Below are 17,659 nucleotides of genomic sequence, written 5' to 3'. Positions count from 1 at the left end.
CGGCCAGCTTCTCACCTTCCACACAGTTGGTAGAGAAGAAGCAGATGTTGCGGGTCTCCAGGGGGTTCTCATGGGTGAACTCGGGGGAGCGGGTCTGGGGCTCTGATTCGCCCGTTAGGGATGAGTTATCCACCTGAGGAGGAAGCAGGCGTGTAGTCACCAGCGGGCAGTCACATGGGTGCACACACAGTTGTCCCCCGGCTCCGACCACACTCCACCTCCATGACATGAGGGACAAAATTACACTTGTGCTCATCACGCATTTATAGCATTACTCAGCTATTGTCCCTGCTCTGGTTTGGCATCCTGGCTCTCACTGAGTTCTTATGTGACCTCGGGCTGGTTACTTAACCAACAAAACCACCATTTGCTCATCTGTAAAACGGGGAATGTAAGGGGCATCTCTGCATTATACAACCCCGGGGGCGGGGGGATGCCTCTAACCCAAGAGCCTAAGAAAACGGTGCGGTCTTGGGTTGTGCATGGTGCCATCGGTGACCACGTATGACAGCACCGCTCGACACTGTTCTTGCCGAGGGACATCAGAGAGCTACGTGGATGCATGATGAGCATCTGACACATGGTGATACCCACTGCCGATTGCCATAAACTGGCTATCAGAGACGTCCCGGGCCACAGGGCACGCCCAGCACACAGACACGAGGGGGCGATCCATAAACACTACATGGGAGACGACGTTGGGCTGGGCGGCGTAGGGGCAGGCATTGTTATTGGACCTGGGCCTCCCAAGCTTCCCTCCTCTCACTGGGCCCCTCCCAGCTCCGTAGGGCCGGCCAGCTGCTCTGGCATGGCCCCCTCACCTTGCAGCCATGAGAAGAGATGATCCGGAGGTCTGCTGGCACGCGGTCCCCTCCCTTCACCTCCACCAGATCTCCCACCACCACCTCCTCTGCGTTGATCTGCATCTTCTCTCCTTCCCGCACCACAAGGGCTTGCTGGGGGGTGGGAGGGGGACGGGCATCTCATGAAAGGCTCGTCCTTCTGCCACCTTCCTCCGCGGCTGGCCTCCCACCTCTCCCAACCCTCCAGGAGGACCCTGTGCACACCGGGCAATACAGCTAGGCCCCGGCATGGAGAGCGGGAGGGTCGTTTCTGCCCACGCCTCCATCTCAGAGCGCAAGGAGCTCAGGAGAAGGAGCTGGGCTCCCCCAGAAACCTTGTGCCCCGGCCCGGAGCCCCACCCGGCTGTCTACCTGAGGCACCATGTTCTTGAAGGAATCCATGATCTTGGAGCTCTTGGCTTCCTGATAGTAGGAGAAGCAGCCGGTGACGATGACCACAGCTGCCAGCACCACGCCCAGATAGAGCTGGGAAGGAGAAAGGGTTGAGGCACCTGCCCTTCTCCCAACCCTGGAGGGGCGCCTGCCCCTCAGACGGGCATTCGGGGACTTTGTCTGGGACTGGGGGTGACAGTGGCAGAGGAGAGCCCTTCTCCCCAGCCTCCCCCTCAGTCTCCTGAGAAAGGGAAGGGGCAGGGGAAATCGCAGGGAGTTCCCAAGACTAGGCCTTCTCTAGGGGGTGAAGCCCCACAGATCCAGACAAACCCACTTAGGCGTGAAGGGACAGGGAGGGTCTGTCTCATTCGGGAATGTGTGTGTGTTGGGAGGTGTTTATAGATATACAGAGAAGCCTCACCCCTTCACAGCCTAAAGAGCAGAGGGGCCTGTGGGGCTGTGACGGGAGGCTCCTTCCCCCTGCCCCCACCGTACTGGGATCCAGGGTTGGAGGACAGAGTGACGGGCCGGTGCAGGGCTCAGGCGTGCCCACTCACGTTGTCGTTGGATGGTTCATCCTCCATGGCAGCCTGGATGCCGTAGGCCAGGAAGCAGAGGATGGCCCCGATCCACAGCAGGATGGAGAAGCCCCCGAAAAGCTGGCGACAGAACTTGACCCACTCAGGGGTTGTCGGGGGCGGGGTGAGGGCATTGGGCCCATCCCGAGCCAGAATGTCCTGGGCCCGCTGGTTGGTGAGGCCCTGAGAGAGGCGGGGAAAGGAGTGTGAGCGGGTCTCCGGAGTCGTCCGCTCCTCACTGCTTCCCACCAGCTCCTTGGCAGGGGAGCAGTGTCCATGCACAGAGAAAAACCCCACCTGGTAGGAAGGGGCAGGGGGACCATCGGGAGAGACCACACAGAGGAGGTGGCATTTGCCACGGGTATTGGGGGCCTTGAAGGCTGAGGAAGATGCAGAGTGTGACCCCTCCTGTGGTCGTCCTTGGATTGAGACCCCTGTGGGTTAGGACCACAGGATCTCCTCCAGCGGCAGCCTGGATAAGGCTCCCTGGAAAGACATTCCTCTTTTCAGCAAGAATTCAAGAAGAGGCCACCACGACGGACCTTCAGTGTCTCACAGCTTTGGTAACTGTCTGTCCCCTTCCCCAGAGAGCCTGGCCTGGGCGTGGTTCAGATGTCCCCGTGGAGCCCACACGTGGCGGTAGAGCTGCACTCCGCGTGGCGCATGGGAACGCTAGACCATGTTCTTTTCTAGACTTGGAGCTCCTCGAGGGCAGAGGTCACTTAATTATCTTTCTATCTGTGCACTCATTTATTAGTAAATGTGTATCGAATGCCTATTGCCTGCTGAGCTCTGTTGCCAGTTCTAGGGATCCAGAGGAGGACAAGACCCACAAAGCCCCCGCCTCGTGGAGCTTATGACCCTCGTGGAGCTTATGATGTGACACACAATAAGTAGATGTCCCTGCCAGATCACCAAGAAAAGTAGAGTACGGTGAAGGAATGGGGGGCAGAGAAATTTCAAAAGGGAAGTCAGGGAGGGCCTGCAGGAGGAGGTGTGCACCCACTACGGTTTTGCTTGATGCTGCCTTATCTTTCGAAACGATGGGCTGGGTAACCTGACTGTGCCCCTCCCTATTTATTTCTGTGACGTTGGGAAGCTCGTCCCCCTCGCTGAGGCTCCTGGCTGTAACGGACAGGTGTACAACAGCCACGTCACAGGTCTCGTGAGGGTCAGGAAGTGTACGTAAACACCCGTCACCGCATAGCACGCACAGTGGGGCTACCGTGAGAGCGGGGGGGGTTACCTCACCGTTTTGCGGGTGTCACTTCCCTGGGATGTGTGTCACCGGAGCTGCCTGGGGCAGGGGAAAAGCTCTGCCTGGAGCCTCCCCCCCCGCCCCAGGCCTGGCTTCCAGGTACACAGCAAAAGAGTTATTACCTAGGAAGCAGGGGATCTGGGTTCTAGTCTTGGCTCTGCCCCAGCTAGTCACACGTCTGTGGGTCTCAGTTTCCTCATGCGCACAGAGGGTGGGATTATCCACCCGGACGCCGCGTGGCTCTCTCGGGTCTTAGGCACCCTCCCTGACGGCCCGTCCACTCACCTTGGATAGGTCCACTTGGTATTTGCGGCCCAACTCATCCAAGGACAGCTTGTGGTCGTCCTGGGGAGGGAAGTCGAGTTACTCCGGGGCGGGAGGCCGGGCGCTGCCTCTAGAACGCGTGTGCGGGCCGAGGGGCACAGGGCTGAGGCAAGGGGCACCGGAGCGGCGGCCTGGCTTCTCCGGGTGTGCTGGGCTGTGGGGACCCCGTTTCCACGACCCGCTGGGCAGGCTGTGGCCCTCACCATGGCCACCTCCTTCTTCAGCTCATCCAGTTCCTTCTCTTTCTGCTTCTTCTTGCCACCCCCATTCTCTGCAGTGGTGGCTGCAGGCGAGTACTCGCGGCCGGCCTGCAGGGGTGGGAAGGGAGAACCCCGAGAGTCAGGGAGGCTGGAGACTGGAGCCTCTATTCCCACGGACAGGCCGGGAGGGCAAGCGCTGCGCTGGGGGTGCCGGATGCAAAGGCAGCGACCGTTCCAGGGGAGGAGAGGGTGGAGGGTGGAGGGGACTCCGGGCCCTCAGTTTGCAAACTAGTCACAGGGCCACGGGCTCTATGTTGGAATTTCAGGGAAGGCCAAGGGGCTCAGGACTCAGTACCCCACTCTTGGCTATTTATGGTTGGGCTTCTGCTAAGGTTTTGCTTGTTGAGAAAGCCCTGCCGCTAACAAAAACTTTAAAAACCACCCTCCTACACTATTTAGAATTCTGCAAGGCGGTGGGGCCAGGATTGGGGGCCGGCTTGAGGTAGAAGCACCTGTAGGAATGGCTTTGTCCCCAAGCCATGGCCACTTAGAGAGGAGTAGAGACAGCTGGGACTCGGGGGGAGGAAGAGTCTCTGGGGAGTCAGGGGTCAGGGTAGGGAAGGGTGCCCTTCTTGTTGGCCAGCCTGCCTGCACCCGGGCAAGGGGCCATTTGCACAACTTGAGGCCCCAAGGCACAACTGGGTAAGAAGGCAAGTGGGCCCCGTTTGTCCAAAACATGAGAATGTGTCTCTGAGAATACTAGGGTGTGTGTCTTCTCAGGTCCTGGCGTTCCTGGGGCCTCTGGTGAAATCAAGGGAACATTTTCCCTGAAGCCTTGTGAGGCCCTGCGACCCCTTTCCTCGCCTCAGCCTGTGGTCTCCTCACCACCGCCAGGCTGCCAGGGGCCACCAGGAGCCAGCTTCTCTACACTGTGGGGTAATTCAGTTTTTCATGAAGACTGGACACCTGCGGGCGCCCGGGTGGTGCAGTCGGTTGAGTGTCTGACTCTTGGTTTCGGCTCAGGCTGTGATCTCAGGGTCGTGGGATCGGACCCCACATGGGGCTCCGCGCTCGGTGTGGAGTCTACTTAAGACTCTCTCTCCCTCTGCCGCTCCCTGCCTAAAATCAATCAATAAATCTTAAAAAAAAAAAAAAAAAAAAAGACTGGACACCTGGATGGGATCTACAGCCAACGTGTTGGTCCTTTTTTACAGGATAGTGCGCATTTTTTAAAAGTAGACTTTTCTTTTAAAGACGGTTTTAGGCTCACAGCAAAATTGAGCAGAAGGTACAGAGAGTTCTCATACACCCCCACCCCCATATGTCAACCCCATTGTCAACATCCCCCCCGCCCCAGAGTGGTGCCTTTGTTGCAATCATGAACCTACACTGACGCATCATTATCACCTGAAGTCCATAGTTGCCATAAGGGCTCCCTTGTGGTGGTGTCCACTCCATGGGTTTGGACAAATGCACGCATACTGGCCTGTATCTATTATGGCACCATCCAAAGTGGTTTCACTGCCATAGAAACCTGTGCTCTGGGACAAGGCATTTTTTTTTCCCATCAAAGAGTCAGGCGCAATCCCAGGAATGTGGCAGTTGCCCTCATCTGACGAGATCATGAGTCCAGCACCTGGAGAGGTCTGACCAGTGAGATCAGGAACAGGGCGGGGGGCTCAGTGAGAGTTGGACACCATTGTCCCCTAGACACTAAACCTTGCATTTGTTTCCCTAGGGAGCACCCACGAGTCAAGTATACCTTTGGCTTCCTGAAGGCTGATCAGCCTGGGGAGACTGAAGCAGCCCAACTGAAGGAATGGAGGAGAGCTCATGGGAAGGTCTCCGTCTCCCTCTCCAGGAGACCTAAGGAGGCTCCTTTAATCGGAGAGATTGAAATGCTTTGGGTTCACCAAGTCTCTTGTTGGTGGAACAGAACTGCGGAACGGATGAAAAACCCCAAAAGGACCAGAGGCAAGAAATCAGGCCAGACAGGCTTCAAGGTGACCCTCCAGAACTTCTGGGGCAGGAACGGGGGCCTGGGCATACAGAGGCGGGGGGTGGCTGGGCTGGGGCAGAGGAGCAGAGCCCAGAGAATTTCTGTACATTCCGACATGAATTAAAGTTTGTGAAAATTAGAACCAAATCGCCAGCCTGTGTGCCTGGGGGAGGTTGCACCGTGGCCGACTGAGCAGCTCCACACAGCATCCCTTCCCCTGAGCGCCCACCCTGTTCTCCCCAAGGCGGGCGCAGAGCTCGGGACACACTGCCCCTTCCCCCTCTTGTCCTGGCAAGGATCTCAGGCTCTGCAGCCAGGAGCCTGCGGAGATTTGGGGCCAGCGGGCTGCCCAGGCAAGAAAGAAAGAGAGGAAGCAAGGACCCCCCCCCTCTGCGGCACCCCCCCAACCACGAGTCCCCCTCTCTGGGTCTTGAATGCTGAAGGAGAACAGAGAGTTCTTTCTGAGAGAGCCAGAGGCTGGGACCGGGGGGGGGGGGGGCAGCTGGAAATCAGCCACGCTCCCCCCACCGCAGCCTCGTGGTGGCAGCTGGAGCGGGTTGGGCTCCCTCCCACCAGAGCTGTCCCTTCCCCCAGCTCCCACGCTGCCCTTCGTGACCACAGAGTGCAGGGTGACAGTTGCGCCGAGCTTTGTAGTGCAGATGTAGGGGAAAGAGACAGAGATGGAATGAACCCTTGCAGGGGTGCAGCGGGCAGGGGTGGGGGTGCTTTCCCTTTCCAGGACTCTCCTGGTAGGTTGAACTCCAAGCTCCCACCCTAAGACCCCCGATTTCCCCCAGCCTCTCCATCCAAGCAGAACCAGATCCGCTCCCCAACCTGCCGTTGCTTGCACACAGCCACTGGGGTGGGGGTCAGGGGGCTTCAGGGCTGCTGGGGGGAGAAGCAGAGACCCAGGCAGCTGGGGTCCCTCGACGAAGTAAAGGTCAAATTGCTTCCCAAGCAGGACCTCGTGAGCTGGGCCTCCCCGGTTCTGAGGTGGAGCAGAACCCCTGGTTCTCGGTACTCGGGGTGGGGGCTGGTGGAGGCCAGCCTGGCCTCTCCTCCGAGTCCCGCACAGCAGAACAAGAGATGCCAGGGTTCAGCTGCGGGTCCTAAGATGGTCTGTCTTCCCGTGGGTGTGACTTCTTCCTTCGTGAGCCCACACGCAGACCTCGCTCATCCACACGCAGGGACATCTGTCTCACCCATGCTGGCGGGCCTGGATGCTCCCAGATGTGTCTGCCCAGGCACACCCAGGCGCTCACCCAGGAGTATCTCTATCGGCTCCAGCCTATGGAGAACACGTGTGTCGCAAGCACGTGTACACACACACACACACACACACACACACACACACACACACACACCGGTTCTATTTATAGCTTCTACCCCAGCGCAGAACCCTGGTGTCCAAGCTCGGAGTTTTCCCAGCTGCTAAACACAGTGCAATAACATGTCCCTGCCTGACCCCTTCCTGGGCCCAGAAGCTCCCCCACAGCTCCCCACAGGCACCCCCTTTCCTCAGCACCCTCCTGGCGCTCCCCAGACCCTTTGCCTCAGCCAGCATTCCACAAAAGGAAAGCAATCAGGCGCAGTGTGTAAGGGATTGGGTGACTTTTCTCCATATGGAAATTTCATTTCCAAGTATTCGGAGCCTGTCCCTCCCCCCCCCATCCACGGTTGTTAATCTTCCCCTTGGCATTCCCAGGGCTGCAGAATGCTGCGGGCAGGGGTGGGCTGAGGGGGTGCGGGCAGCTCTCACCAGCTTCTGGGAAAGTGCTCACAGCCCAGGGCCACGGAGGGGCAATCCTGCCAAGGCTTCGGGAGAGGTGCTGGGCTGGGGCTGGGGTGCACATTGCTCTTCTGCCCCACAGCCCTCCCAGCTGCCGGCACTCAGGGACCCGAGAGCTGGTGTCGGAACCGCTTGGCGACTTGGGAGCCATGCCCCGTGGCCTCTCCAACCTTAAACTGGACCCCCGTCTTCTCGGGCTAGGACTGCCGCAGGAATGGATTTTTCGGGGGGATGGCACAGGAGGGGAGCATTAACAGGGCCAAGCTCCCTTCGGCTGGCATGCTCGGAGGTGCGGTGAGGGAGGGTCTGTCTGAGATGTGGGAGACACAGGGATAGAGAAGCAGGGTAGGGTGGAGGGCTCGTCCTGGGGAGCGGGGAAGCAGAGCGCATGTGGGCCCCTGAGTGCCATGGACCTGTGGACTGAGCACGCGTTTGTAGCTGGGAGACTATCAGTCCAAGTGCACGCTGCCCCATAGCCTGGCTTTTCTCTGCCCCTCCCTCCCCCAGCCTCCCTCACCCTCCAGAGAGCCCTCCTCCTCCCTACAGAGCGACCCCTCTCTTTGGGATACTCACCCCACGGCCCATCTTGGGGCAGAGTGGCTGAGGGAACCTGGACTGGACAGGTCACTGGGAGGATCCCCAGCCCACACCTCTGGTCTGGGATGGCCAGAGACCCCAGCAAACAGACAGAGCCGGCAGCAAGCAACAGGGTAGCTTTAAATAGGTCCCTCTCCCCCTCTCCCCCGCCTTCCCCTCCTCGGGAAAGAAACGTTTGTTGAAACAGGATCCCTGAGGACTCCTCCCCTCCCGCCCCTTAAGCAACAGGCGGGCGGACCATGGACAGTCCATTTGTCCTGCTGTGTGCTCCCCTCGGCTCCCCCCATCCTCCCCTGGCCCCTGGCAGCCACGACCAAGAGACGCGAGTGGCAAGGCTGGGGCTGGAACTGTGCCCCTTGGGGACAGGCTGGGGGACAGTGGCCACAGCACCCCGGGAGGCCGGGGGCCGTGTGGTCCCACTCTTTCTCTTGTTTTCCTGATGGAGAAACTGAGGCCCACAGAGACAGACAACTTGAATGGATAAAACAGAGCCAGAATTCAGGGCTCCTGACTCCCAACCTCCCAGAGAAAGGAGCAGAGACTGTTCCCTCTACGTAGAGATCGTGGGGACACAGAAACCGGGAAAAGTAGTTAGCCTTGGAACCCAGGGCTGCCCTTGTATAGGAGGCGCCCCAGAGGGTGGCTCAAGAGACAGCATGAAGTCTGGAGATGGAGGGGGAAAGGGTCTCCACAAGCCCTCCAGCTGAAGACGCCTTTCCTGAGTTTGAGAACATGACTCCGGGTGGGCCAGGGAGGCGGCCGGGGGAGGGATAGGCAAGCAGGGGTACAGCCCTGGAGCCAGCCCAGCCGACATCCATGCTGATAGAGCTCTGGTCGCGTTCACCCCTTGTTACCGAGCGGACACGCCACTCCCGTGCTCTCTGTTGAGGGGCCCCAGGCTGGCGCTGAGCCTGTGGTTGGCAGGTGGCTGGGGAGAAGCCAAAGAGAGGAAAAGGCAGTTTCTCAGAGGTGTGTGGAGGTCAACGTCAAAGCAAGTGCCAGGCCCGGGAACCAGAAAGGAGCTGGTTGCCTCCTTCTTCCAGTGGTGAGGGGAAGGCTAGCTAATCTGCAGCATGCAGGCCCCAGGTTAGACCGTAGAGATGCAGGTCCGAGGTGAGACCGAAGAGCGGTCTCTCTGCAGTGAAGCCCCGGAGAAGCTGGAAGAAGTCCCTGGGAGTGGGGAGGGGGCCTCGGGGCTGGAAGGGACGTCTGTGACCTTATACCAGCTGGGAACAGGGGTAGAGAAGAGCTGGAACGGGACCGTTTAATAAAAAAGCCAAAGCATGAGGGGCAAAGAGGGGGAGGGGAGACCAGCAGGGGCAGAGGGAGAAGAAGAACTTCTGCCCCGCCATCCGGGAGCAGTAGGAGTTCAGGATTCTCCTGCAGTGTCCCCACTTCTCTGGGCCCAGAGATGCCGGAGTGGAGGGGAGCCAGTGCGGCGGGGGGCCCGTCTGAGAGCCCTGAGCCCCGAGAAGCTAGGAGGAAAGGAAAGAGGAAATGAGACCGAGGTGCCGCTTACTCTCGGGCCCCAGAGGGAACTCCCTACAGAGGGATTATCGACCTCTCCAGTAAACCCACTCTCAGGGCACAGGGCTCAGGCTTGAATGCCCCAAATAACTGGCCCCCTCCTGTGCTTGGGATTTTCCATTACAGGGATCCGGGAGGTCACATCCCGCTTCCGCCCTCCTTCTCCTCTTGGGTTACAGCTGGAGGGATGGGCGGGATGGGGGCAGACACCTTCTGTCCTTGGGCCCCTTGACTGACCTTGAATTTTTAGCCTGGGGGACACCAGGCAGTGGGAGAAGCAATAAGGGAAAAGCAGATCCCAGTCCAAGCCCTGGTGTGGACAGGAGAGAGAGAGAGAGAGAGAAGCTGACGAAGACACAGCACGGAGGCTTGTGGTTGGACGTTAGGAGAGACGGCCCAGGGAAGAGGTCCCTGCAGGAATAGCCCGCAGGTGGCTGGGGTGCACAGCAGCGGGGCAGCCCAAGGGCAGCCTTGCCCTGGACTTGGGGGGCGGGCGGTGAGAGTGCCATGCGGGGCGTAGGGGGCTCCTCTTCCTTAGTTCTGGGCTTGGAATCGCTTCCCTGTGCCCCACGCGCTCCAGGGTGCGAGATGAGAGGGGGAGAGAAAGCCGCCCAGAGCCCGCGGGGCGTGTGAGTCTCAGGCCCCCGGCCCCCGGTTCTCACTCCCCCACCCTCACCCCCGCCGGCACCGCCCGGTGCGGCCCAGTCCTTCCGAGGCCCTGGCTCTGGTCCCGTGGCCAGGGCCATACCGGAAAGGACTGGGCCCTCCCTCTGCCCATCCAGGCCGGTGGCGGCTCTGGCCATACCTGGCCCTGGGGCTGGAGTGTGGCCCCAAGGGCGATGCTGTGCACACATTTGGGGCTCAGACAAAAGAAAGGCTGGACAGGACACCCCGGGGCCCATTCCTCGTCCAAACGTCCCTGACCATCCTCCCTGCCTGGGCGAGAGGCCCTGGGAGTCTACCTCCTTCTGCTCCAGCGTGGACCTCAGACTCCAGGACATCAGTGGGGTGTACGCTACTGGTCCCTTGACCTGGGGGCCTGGGCTGGGCCAGGGCCTGTGAAGACAGCCAGCGGCCAATTTGGATCAAGGGCCTGGAAGTACGAGGGACAGAGCAGAGAGCAGGGAAGACTTGAAAGCAGGAGGTGGAGGGCCGGGCCTGGCTGGAGAGTGGGTTTGGGAGAAGGGCAGAGGTCGGTGAGGATGGGTGGTCCTGAGTCAGGTGTTTGGTTGGCACAGGGGGACGTGGGAAGCAGGGGTGCGTGTGCGCGTGTGTGCGCGCGTGTGCGTGAGTGTGTGCGTTATGACTGAGGGGCACGACTGGGTGGGGACCGGAGGCGGAAGGGGTGGTGGGAATGTACCACATGGAAATTCAGAAGGAGGAGCTCCGCGCCACCGGAGAGGCCAACACTGGTTTGGACGTGCGGTCCAGCTAGTAAAGACAGAGCGTCTGCGTCCCCGGCGCGTCGGGTCGTGTGAGCGCGCGTGCGCGGGCAGGGCCAGCGCGGTGTACGTGAGCGTCCCTGGGAGAAAGTGTGTGCACAAGGGGGTGGGGAGGCCGCTCGGCTGCAGATGGGCCGTCAAGGTCTCCCAGAAACAGTTTTGTTTCCTAAGTGACTAGCCTCCTGGGGCCTTCGGCCCAGACTTGAAGGTTGTTTCAAGATCATGAAAGGGAGTGGGGGAGGGAGGGGAGATGGAGGGACGCTTGGGAGGCTCTGTCCCCCCCCACCGTCCCTCCTCCGCCCCTCACTCCACTTCTCTGCTCCAGTCCCCATTTTGGGCCCCGCTCAGCCGTTCTCCTCTGAGGCCAGCCCTCTCCAGGGACCTCCCTGTCTTGCCCTCTTCCATCCCCTGAAAGATTCTTCCTCCCTTTTCCAGGGCCTGGGCTCTTGTCCCCCCCACCAGGCTTCCGGGGCCTTCTTGGGAACGGAAGGAATTTTCCCCTTCTAAGGGGGGACAGGCCTGGGGGGGGGGGCAGCATGGATGGGAAACCTGGAAGGGCCTGGGGTGGCCATGACAAGCGTCCAAGAAAGGTCCCTTTCACTTCCCTTCCTGTTCAGGCCTCTCCTCTCACTTCCCGTAGGTGGCAACGACCTTGTGGTAGAATGGGTGGGCTCAGCGCCACAGAGTGCCTGTCTGAGGCCTGCTGCTGCCGCCTCCGCTTCCCCACTGGACCACAAAGCCAGTGTTGGACTTTCTCTCCGTCCCTCCCTTGATGCCTGCTCCTCTGTGTTCTTTCTGGTCTTCCTTTCCAATCAACTCGAAATAGATTCTAAGACCCTCTTTCTCGGGCTCTCTTTGCTTCGGTCGTCTTTAATCTTCCCCCCAGATGATTTTTATTATCCTTTTTATTGTTAACACCATATTATAAAGGAAGAAAATGGAGGTGAGAAACGCCAGAATTGTCCTCCATCTCTCTGCCTTGGCTCCCGTCCCGCCTCTCTTTGCCCTCCGCCTGCTGTCTGGGTTTGGACAGCTCAGGGTGCCCGTGCCAACCCTCCTCCCCAAGCACGGTGGCCCAGGCACACTCTGTCCTCCCACATGTCCTGCCTGCAGTCCCTGAAGCTGGTCCTGCTGGGCCCGGGCTGCGGAGTGACCTGGGATCAGAGGCGCCCTTACTCTAGCCTTGCTCCTTCCTCTGAAGAACAAGAAGCAGGCCTGGAAAACCCGACAGCCCCCAAATTCCAGGTTACCTTCTCTTCAGCTCGTGGCTCAGCTCAGGTGAACAGGAGAAATTACGTGTAGTTGCATCTGTGCCATAACTCACCGTCCGGAAACCGGGGTTCAGAGGGGGAGCTGAGGGGACAGGTACCCCTATTTTGTTGATCAGCGTGACCCACAGAAATGAGTGCGATCACTTTGACTCTTGGCACGGAAGGAGGGAGGGGCTCAGGGTTGCGCACGGATTACCTGGTTTCTTACCAAGAGCCCCTGTGCGGGGTGGGACAGGGAGGAGGGCAGGGCTGGGGGTGAGGCCGCAGAAACCTGACATTTCTTGGCTGGCATTTGATCAGCAAATACCAGATTAGTCTGTTTCCAGAGATTCTTTGGGCTGGAAAACTATGTTCGGGGTGATGGGGTGCATGGGGTTAATGGACCTTGCTGAGTTTGGGGGTCAGGGGTCACAGCTGGGCCCTCCAGGGTTCCTGTTTCCTTTGATTCCAGCCGGGCAGGGAGGGAGAGGCCCTCCAGCCCCCCTGAGGCAGGTTTGCTTTGGCCAGAGATCTGACCCAGCCACTGGCCCAGAGCACCCCGCCTCCCTGTTCCCCCTCTCGAGAGGCAGCCTGGCGCCCAGCCTGCCCCTTCCCACCTCCTGATTCCCCTACCAGGCCCCTCCACTTGGCCCAGGATGCGACTCTGTGGGTCTGCCTGTCCCCGCTGGTGTTCCGGACGCCTGGCCAGGATAGGATGCCTTGCAAACATCTGGCACAGGGGGCCCAGCCTTGTTCCCACATAAGGAGCCCTCCTAGGGGCTTCAGGGAGCTGGGCCTCCTGTGTGCCTTGGTTTCTCTGCAGGTCCTGGACGCTTTCACTCTTGTGCTCCTGCCTGGGTGCTCTCAGCGCTGCCTCCAGGGGAATGTGAGTGCTGCCCGTGACTCAGTCGGTAGACCTCGCTCGTTTTCGGGGCGCTGTGTCATCCCGACATGCTTCCGGTGTTTGCTGAGGGCCGGCTGAGCGCTGGCTGCCCGATTCCGTGCGGGGTGCTGCAGAGACTATTCCAGGCAAGGCAAACGAGGCTCCCGCCCTCACGGTCCTTCTGTCCAAGTCCCATGCCACCTAGTCACCCTGGTTTTCCCCCGCTACCCTGCCCCTTGACCGGATCTCCCCAAGGCCAGGCCCTAGGCCTCCGGACGACTCCTCATTTCCTCCAGCTCCCTCACTTCCTCACCTCTGTGTCTGCCAAGCGGGACTGGGTGGGCCTGGGCTCTGTCTCCCACCTGGGCGTCCCCCCACCCCAAAAAAGCAGGAACCAAGGTGGGCCATGGGCTGAAATGGGGCGAGGGCAGGGGCTGGCCATGTGGGACTGACTCTACCATTAACTGCTGTGAACCTGAGTAGTCCTCAGACTCCCAACAATAAAGTGAGGGGCTGGCTGGGTGACTGGATAGGGGCTCTCACCCCTGCGTGTGTCTTACGGTCTCATGCCTGAGCCTCACCCCCCACGGCCACACTGTAACTGGTCAGAGGTGGGGCCCAGGCATCAGTGTCCCCAAAAGCTCCCCAAAGGATTCCATGTGCAGGCAAGGGTGAGAGCCACAGAGCCAGACGGCCCCCAGGATCTCCAGCTCATCAGAGTGACGGTTACTGAAGCACCAGGTTAGCGCTTAGGCAATTTGCACACATTATTTAATTGGGTCCTCATAACAAGTCTCTTTTCTAGATAGAGAAACTGAGGCACAATGATCCTGAGCTTACCCAACCAGGGGAGCTGGGACTCAAGCCCAGGCAGGCTGGTTCCAGAAACTGCACATGGAACTTCTGTGCTGCTAAAGCATGTGCCAGGTAGAGGGAACCGCGTGGGCTCAGGCACAGAGGCGTGGAGCACCCAGTGGGCACAGAAGAAACACAAGAGCCCACACTGGAAATGGGTGTGCGAGCCATTTCACGGGGTCCCTTCTAAATACCAGTGATTCCTACAGGGCTCCGGGCGGTAACAGTCACCTAGGGTGCTCATTAACAATACAGAAGAGGAGGCGCATCTCCTGGAAATTCTGATACCCGGGGGCAGTGGTGGGGGGTGGGAATCTGTATTTTTACCACCAGAAAGTTTGAGAAATATTGCTCTTAGCAGTATGGAGGCATTTCCACATTTTGAGCAGGGGCGGAATGCTCTAGGAAGGCTCACTTGATCGCAGGTGTGTGTGCATGGGCGGGGTGGTGGGTGTCACACTGAAAGGAAGAGACAGGTAGGCGGCTCTGGCAGTAATTTAGCCAAGAGGTGGTGAGGCCTGCAACAAGACAGTGGCCATACAATGAGGAGAAAGGGCAGATGAGAAAGATCTTTGGGAGGTAGACTTTCAGGATTTGGCATCTGATCGTACGTATGTCATGGTGAGGGAGAAAGGATTGGAAAGGGGCGGGGGATGGATGTGGGTGCAAAGTTAACTAAACTCAGGTTCCAGAAGGAAGGCAATTGGGAGAGAAGTCACATGTTCGCTCTGGGACGTCTGGTTCAGGAGGTTCAGCATCCTCAGCACCAACGCCCTGTGCCTGAGTGTCCACCTGGAGCGAGCTGTCACCCCGTCACCCCATCCTGCCAGCTGGCTGGACCTGCACCCTTGTCGCAGCCCCAGACACCAGCTCCTTTGCGGGAGGAGGGTCCATCCTGGGCAGAGGTGCATGGCAGCATGGTCTAGAATGCCCGGATCTGCCGCTCACTAGGCAAGAGTTTTCGCTTCTCTGAGCTTGTTTCCTTAACAGCCTGAACTCCCAGGGGGGTGTTGAGGATGCACATGCTCAGTGCTGGTGCCCTTGCTTGTCAAGGGTAAGACAAACTCCAGAGGCAGGAACAGCGCCCTCGCCCTCCCTGGAGGTGATCCGGCCACCCAAGAGGAAGCACCTGGCTTCCCTCCCTCTCACTCACACACTTGCTCACTCATTTGCTCAATCACTTGGCCAATGTCCATGGAGCTTCCCCTCCTTGTGAGGCACTGTGCTGGGCGTGGGGGCAGAGCCAAGAAGAGCCAGCAGTGGCCTTGATGGAGAGGCAGATATAAACAAGGCCTGGAATGGTGAGGCAGAGTGGGAAACGCCACCTAAGAGCTGAGGACAGGGTGCTGGGAGCCAGGGGAGGGTCACGTCAGCATCAGGACTCCGGGTTCCGCTCTCCCATGGCCCACGCCTTCGCCCCTGCTGGCCCATCTGCTGCTTTGTTTTTGTAGTTTTTATTTCTGGGTTTGTTTTCCCAATAGAGAGTCTTTGGAAAAATTCCACCCTTGTTTCAGTTGGACTAGGGAAAAGGGGGAATTGTCCGTTCTTGGGCCAGGGTGGCCAAGGGGTGCCAGGCTCCTGGAGAGTCCAGGTGTGCACAGCGCAGGAGCCAGGGGCTGTCAGGAGGGGGCCCCGGGAGAGCATGGGGCACCTGGCAGGAATGGGGACAAGAGGGAGCTGAGCGGGCTCACGTGGCTCAGTGGCTGTGTGTCCCCATGTGCTCTTCCCAGACCTCTCCTCATGTCCCCCATCCTCTGACGAGAGGGAAAAGTGAAGACTCCTTTCCACCACAGGGAATCCCACGAACCCTGGTTCCATTCTCTTTCCCCACCCAGGGCGCTTTAAGGGGCTGGGACCCAGAGTCAGAAGGGAGCCTTCAATACCATTCCAGCTCTAGAGGGCTGCATGTGTGTGAAAACCCCCGGGGTCACTACACACACACACACACACACACACACACACACACACATACACACACACACTCTTGCTGAGTCCCCTTTACCTGGGCCTCCAGCATCACACCCATTTATCCAACAAATATTTATGGAGCATCCACGTTGTGCTAGGAGCTGGAGATTAAAAGGTTGTATAGGCACCCAGTGTGTGTGTGCCTGTGCGCACGCACATGCACATGCACTCATGCATGTGTGTATATGAGTAAGTGCGCGCAGGCTAGGGAAGCAGGAGGAAGAAGAATGTTCCAGAGTCAAGCAGTTTGCGTTTGAATCTCAGGGCTGCCATTTAGCCAGGTGACCTTGGGTAATTTACATAACCTCTCTGGGCCCCCCTCTCCCATCTGCAAAACAGGCCACGGGAGCACTCACCCCATGGGGTGCTGTGGGACTGAGTAAGCACAGGGTGCTTAGTGTGGAGCCCAGCAAAAAAGCAGGTGCACGGGAAATATTAGCAACAACTGGTGCCTCCTCATCTCGCTCAGAGCTGGGTGTGTGCAAACTCATAAATGACCCGTTCTCCCAATCTGGCCCTGGCTCAACCTCAGTGACTCAGAGGCGGCCACCTGGCGCTAACCACCTCCTGTCCCCTGGGGCTCATCTATAAGACCGCAGCCCACAAACACCGCTGCCCTCTTCTGCCCTGGATTGGTCCTCCACTCTCCCCCGCCCCCGCCTCGCCCCAGGCTGCTGGTTTGGGGAAGAAGAGGTACGCAGCGTGGGCTGCCTCAGCTCAGGGCTACCCTCCACACAGGTGTCTGTGCCCTCAGCTGGCTGGGAGGGGAAGAGAGGTGTGGGGGAGCCTCTGGGGTGGAGCCCAGGCACCCAACACTCTGGGACTGGGGAACCAGGGACTTGTCAGGGAGGGAGGGTGACGGGGATTCCAGCTCAGAGGATCCATCCTTGACATTCGGGAGTGGGTGGCGGCTGGTGCTAATGCTGGGTAGAGAAATGGCGGGGCCTCCCTGGGAGTTCGGGCCAGGTCATGCAGAGGCCAGCAGTGGTATTGGGGCTCCTCTGTTCTTGAACAGCTGTCCGCGTGGGGTTTGAGACGTGGGGAAGGAGTGTGGGCTCAGCCAGACAAGAGGAGGGTTCAGGGAGTAGACACACACACACACACGCACACGCACACGCACACACACACACGCGCGCGCGCACACACACGCACACACGCGCGCACACACACACGCGCGCGCGCGCGCGCGCGTGCAAGCTACCTCGGGGGTGCATCATGAGGGTGCAGTGCCTGGCTGGGCAGGAAGGAGGGAGAGAGTCCAGTGTGTCTGTGCGTGGGTGCAGGAGACGGCTCTGTGGTTCTTGAGTATGTGCCTGGGCCCTCGGGTGGATGTCTCTGTTTCCACGTGAGCTGAGGTGAAGGTAGGTTTTTGGCTCTACCTCTGCCTTATCTCTTTGCCTGAAACTCTCAGCAAATTGGCAGAGAATTTCCCCTTTCGGGACAGTGGGAAAATATGGCTCATCAGACGGTATGGGTCAGGGCCTTACAAACACGTGCAGATCATAGGACATTCTTCTGTGTGACGCTTAGCTGCACGAGCTGGGATTTATACACATTTAAGAGAGAGAGTGCTGAGTACTCTGCGTGTGCATCTGGCGTTTCCGTGTGGCTGATGTCTGGTGCGTATGTGTGTCTGTGTCTTCGATGCGTGTGTCACTGTCTTCAAGGCACCGCCTGTGTCCACAGCTGGGTCCATACCTGTCTCCAAGAAGCCATGTACCAGGGGCAGGAGCACGGGCCCCTCCACACGGAGA

The 17,659-nt window shown here is 59.2% G+C and overlaps 1 protein-coding gene across 2 annotated transcripts in view; it reads right to left on the bottom strand.

Annotated features, from left to right (window-relative positions):
• ATP1A2 (ATPase Na+/K+ transporting subunit alpha 2) overlaps positions 1-8,148 on the bottom strand; it is a 60,348-nt gene extending 52,200 nt beyond the window's left edge. Inside the window, exons 1-7 of one of the 2 annotated variants that reach the window (XM_073888260.1) lie at positions 7,957-8,148; positions 3,599-3,703; positions 3,357-3,416; positions 1,793-1,996; positions 1,215-1,328; positions 822-956; positions 16-133 (exon numbers count right to left, since the gene is read on the bottom strand). In XM_073888260.1, the coding sequence (XP_073744361.1) occupies positions 16-133; positions 822-956; positions 1,215-1,328; positions 1,793-1,996; positions 3,357-3,416; positions 3,599-3,703; positions 7,957-7,968 (748 nt within the window). In that variant the 5' untranslated portion in view covers positions 7,969-8,148. The remainder of the gene's footprint in view (positions 1-15; positions 134-821; positions 957-1,214; positions 1,329-1,792; positions 1,997-3,356; positions 3,417-3,598; positions 3,704-7,956) is intronic. The other variant, XM_025860716.2, reaches the window with a different exon arrangement.
• Between the last annotated feature and the right edge of the window lie 9,511 nt (positions 8,149-17,659).

This window comes from Callorhinus ursinus, unplaced genomic scaffold (genome assembly GCF_003265705.2).
Source record: "Callorhinus ursinus isolate GAN/ISIS: 27379988/994484 unplaced genomic scaffold, GSC_fseal_2.0 scaffold88, whole genome shotgun sequence".
Taxonomy (NCBI): domain Eukaryota; kingdom Metazoa; phylum Chordata; class Mammalia; order Carnivora; family Otariidae; genus Callorhinus; species Callorhinus ursinus.
The sequence above is the reverse complement of the archived record's forward strand: the minus strand, read 5'-3'. Positions and strand labels throughout refer to the sequence as shown.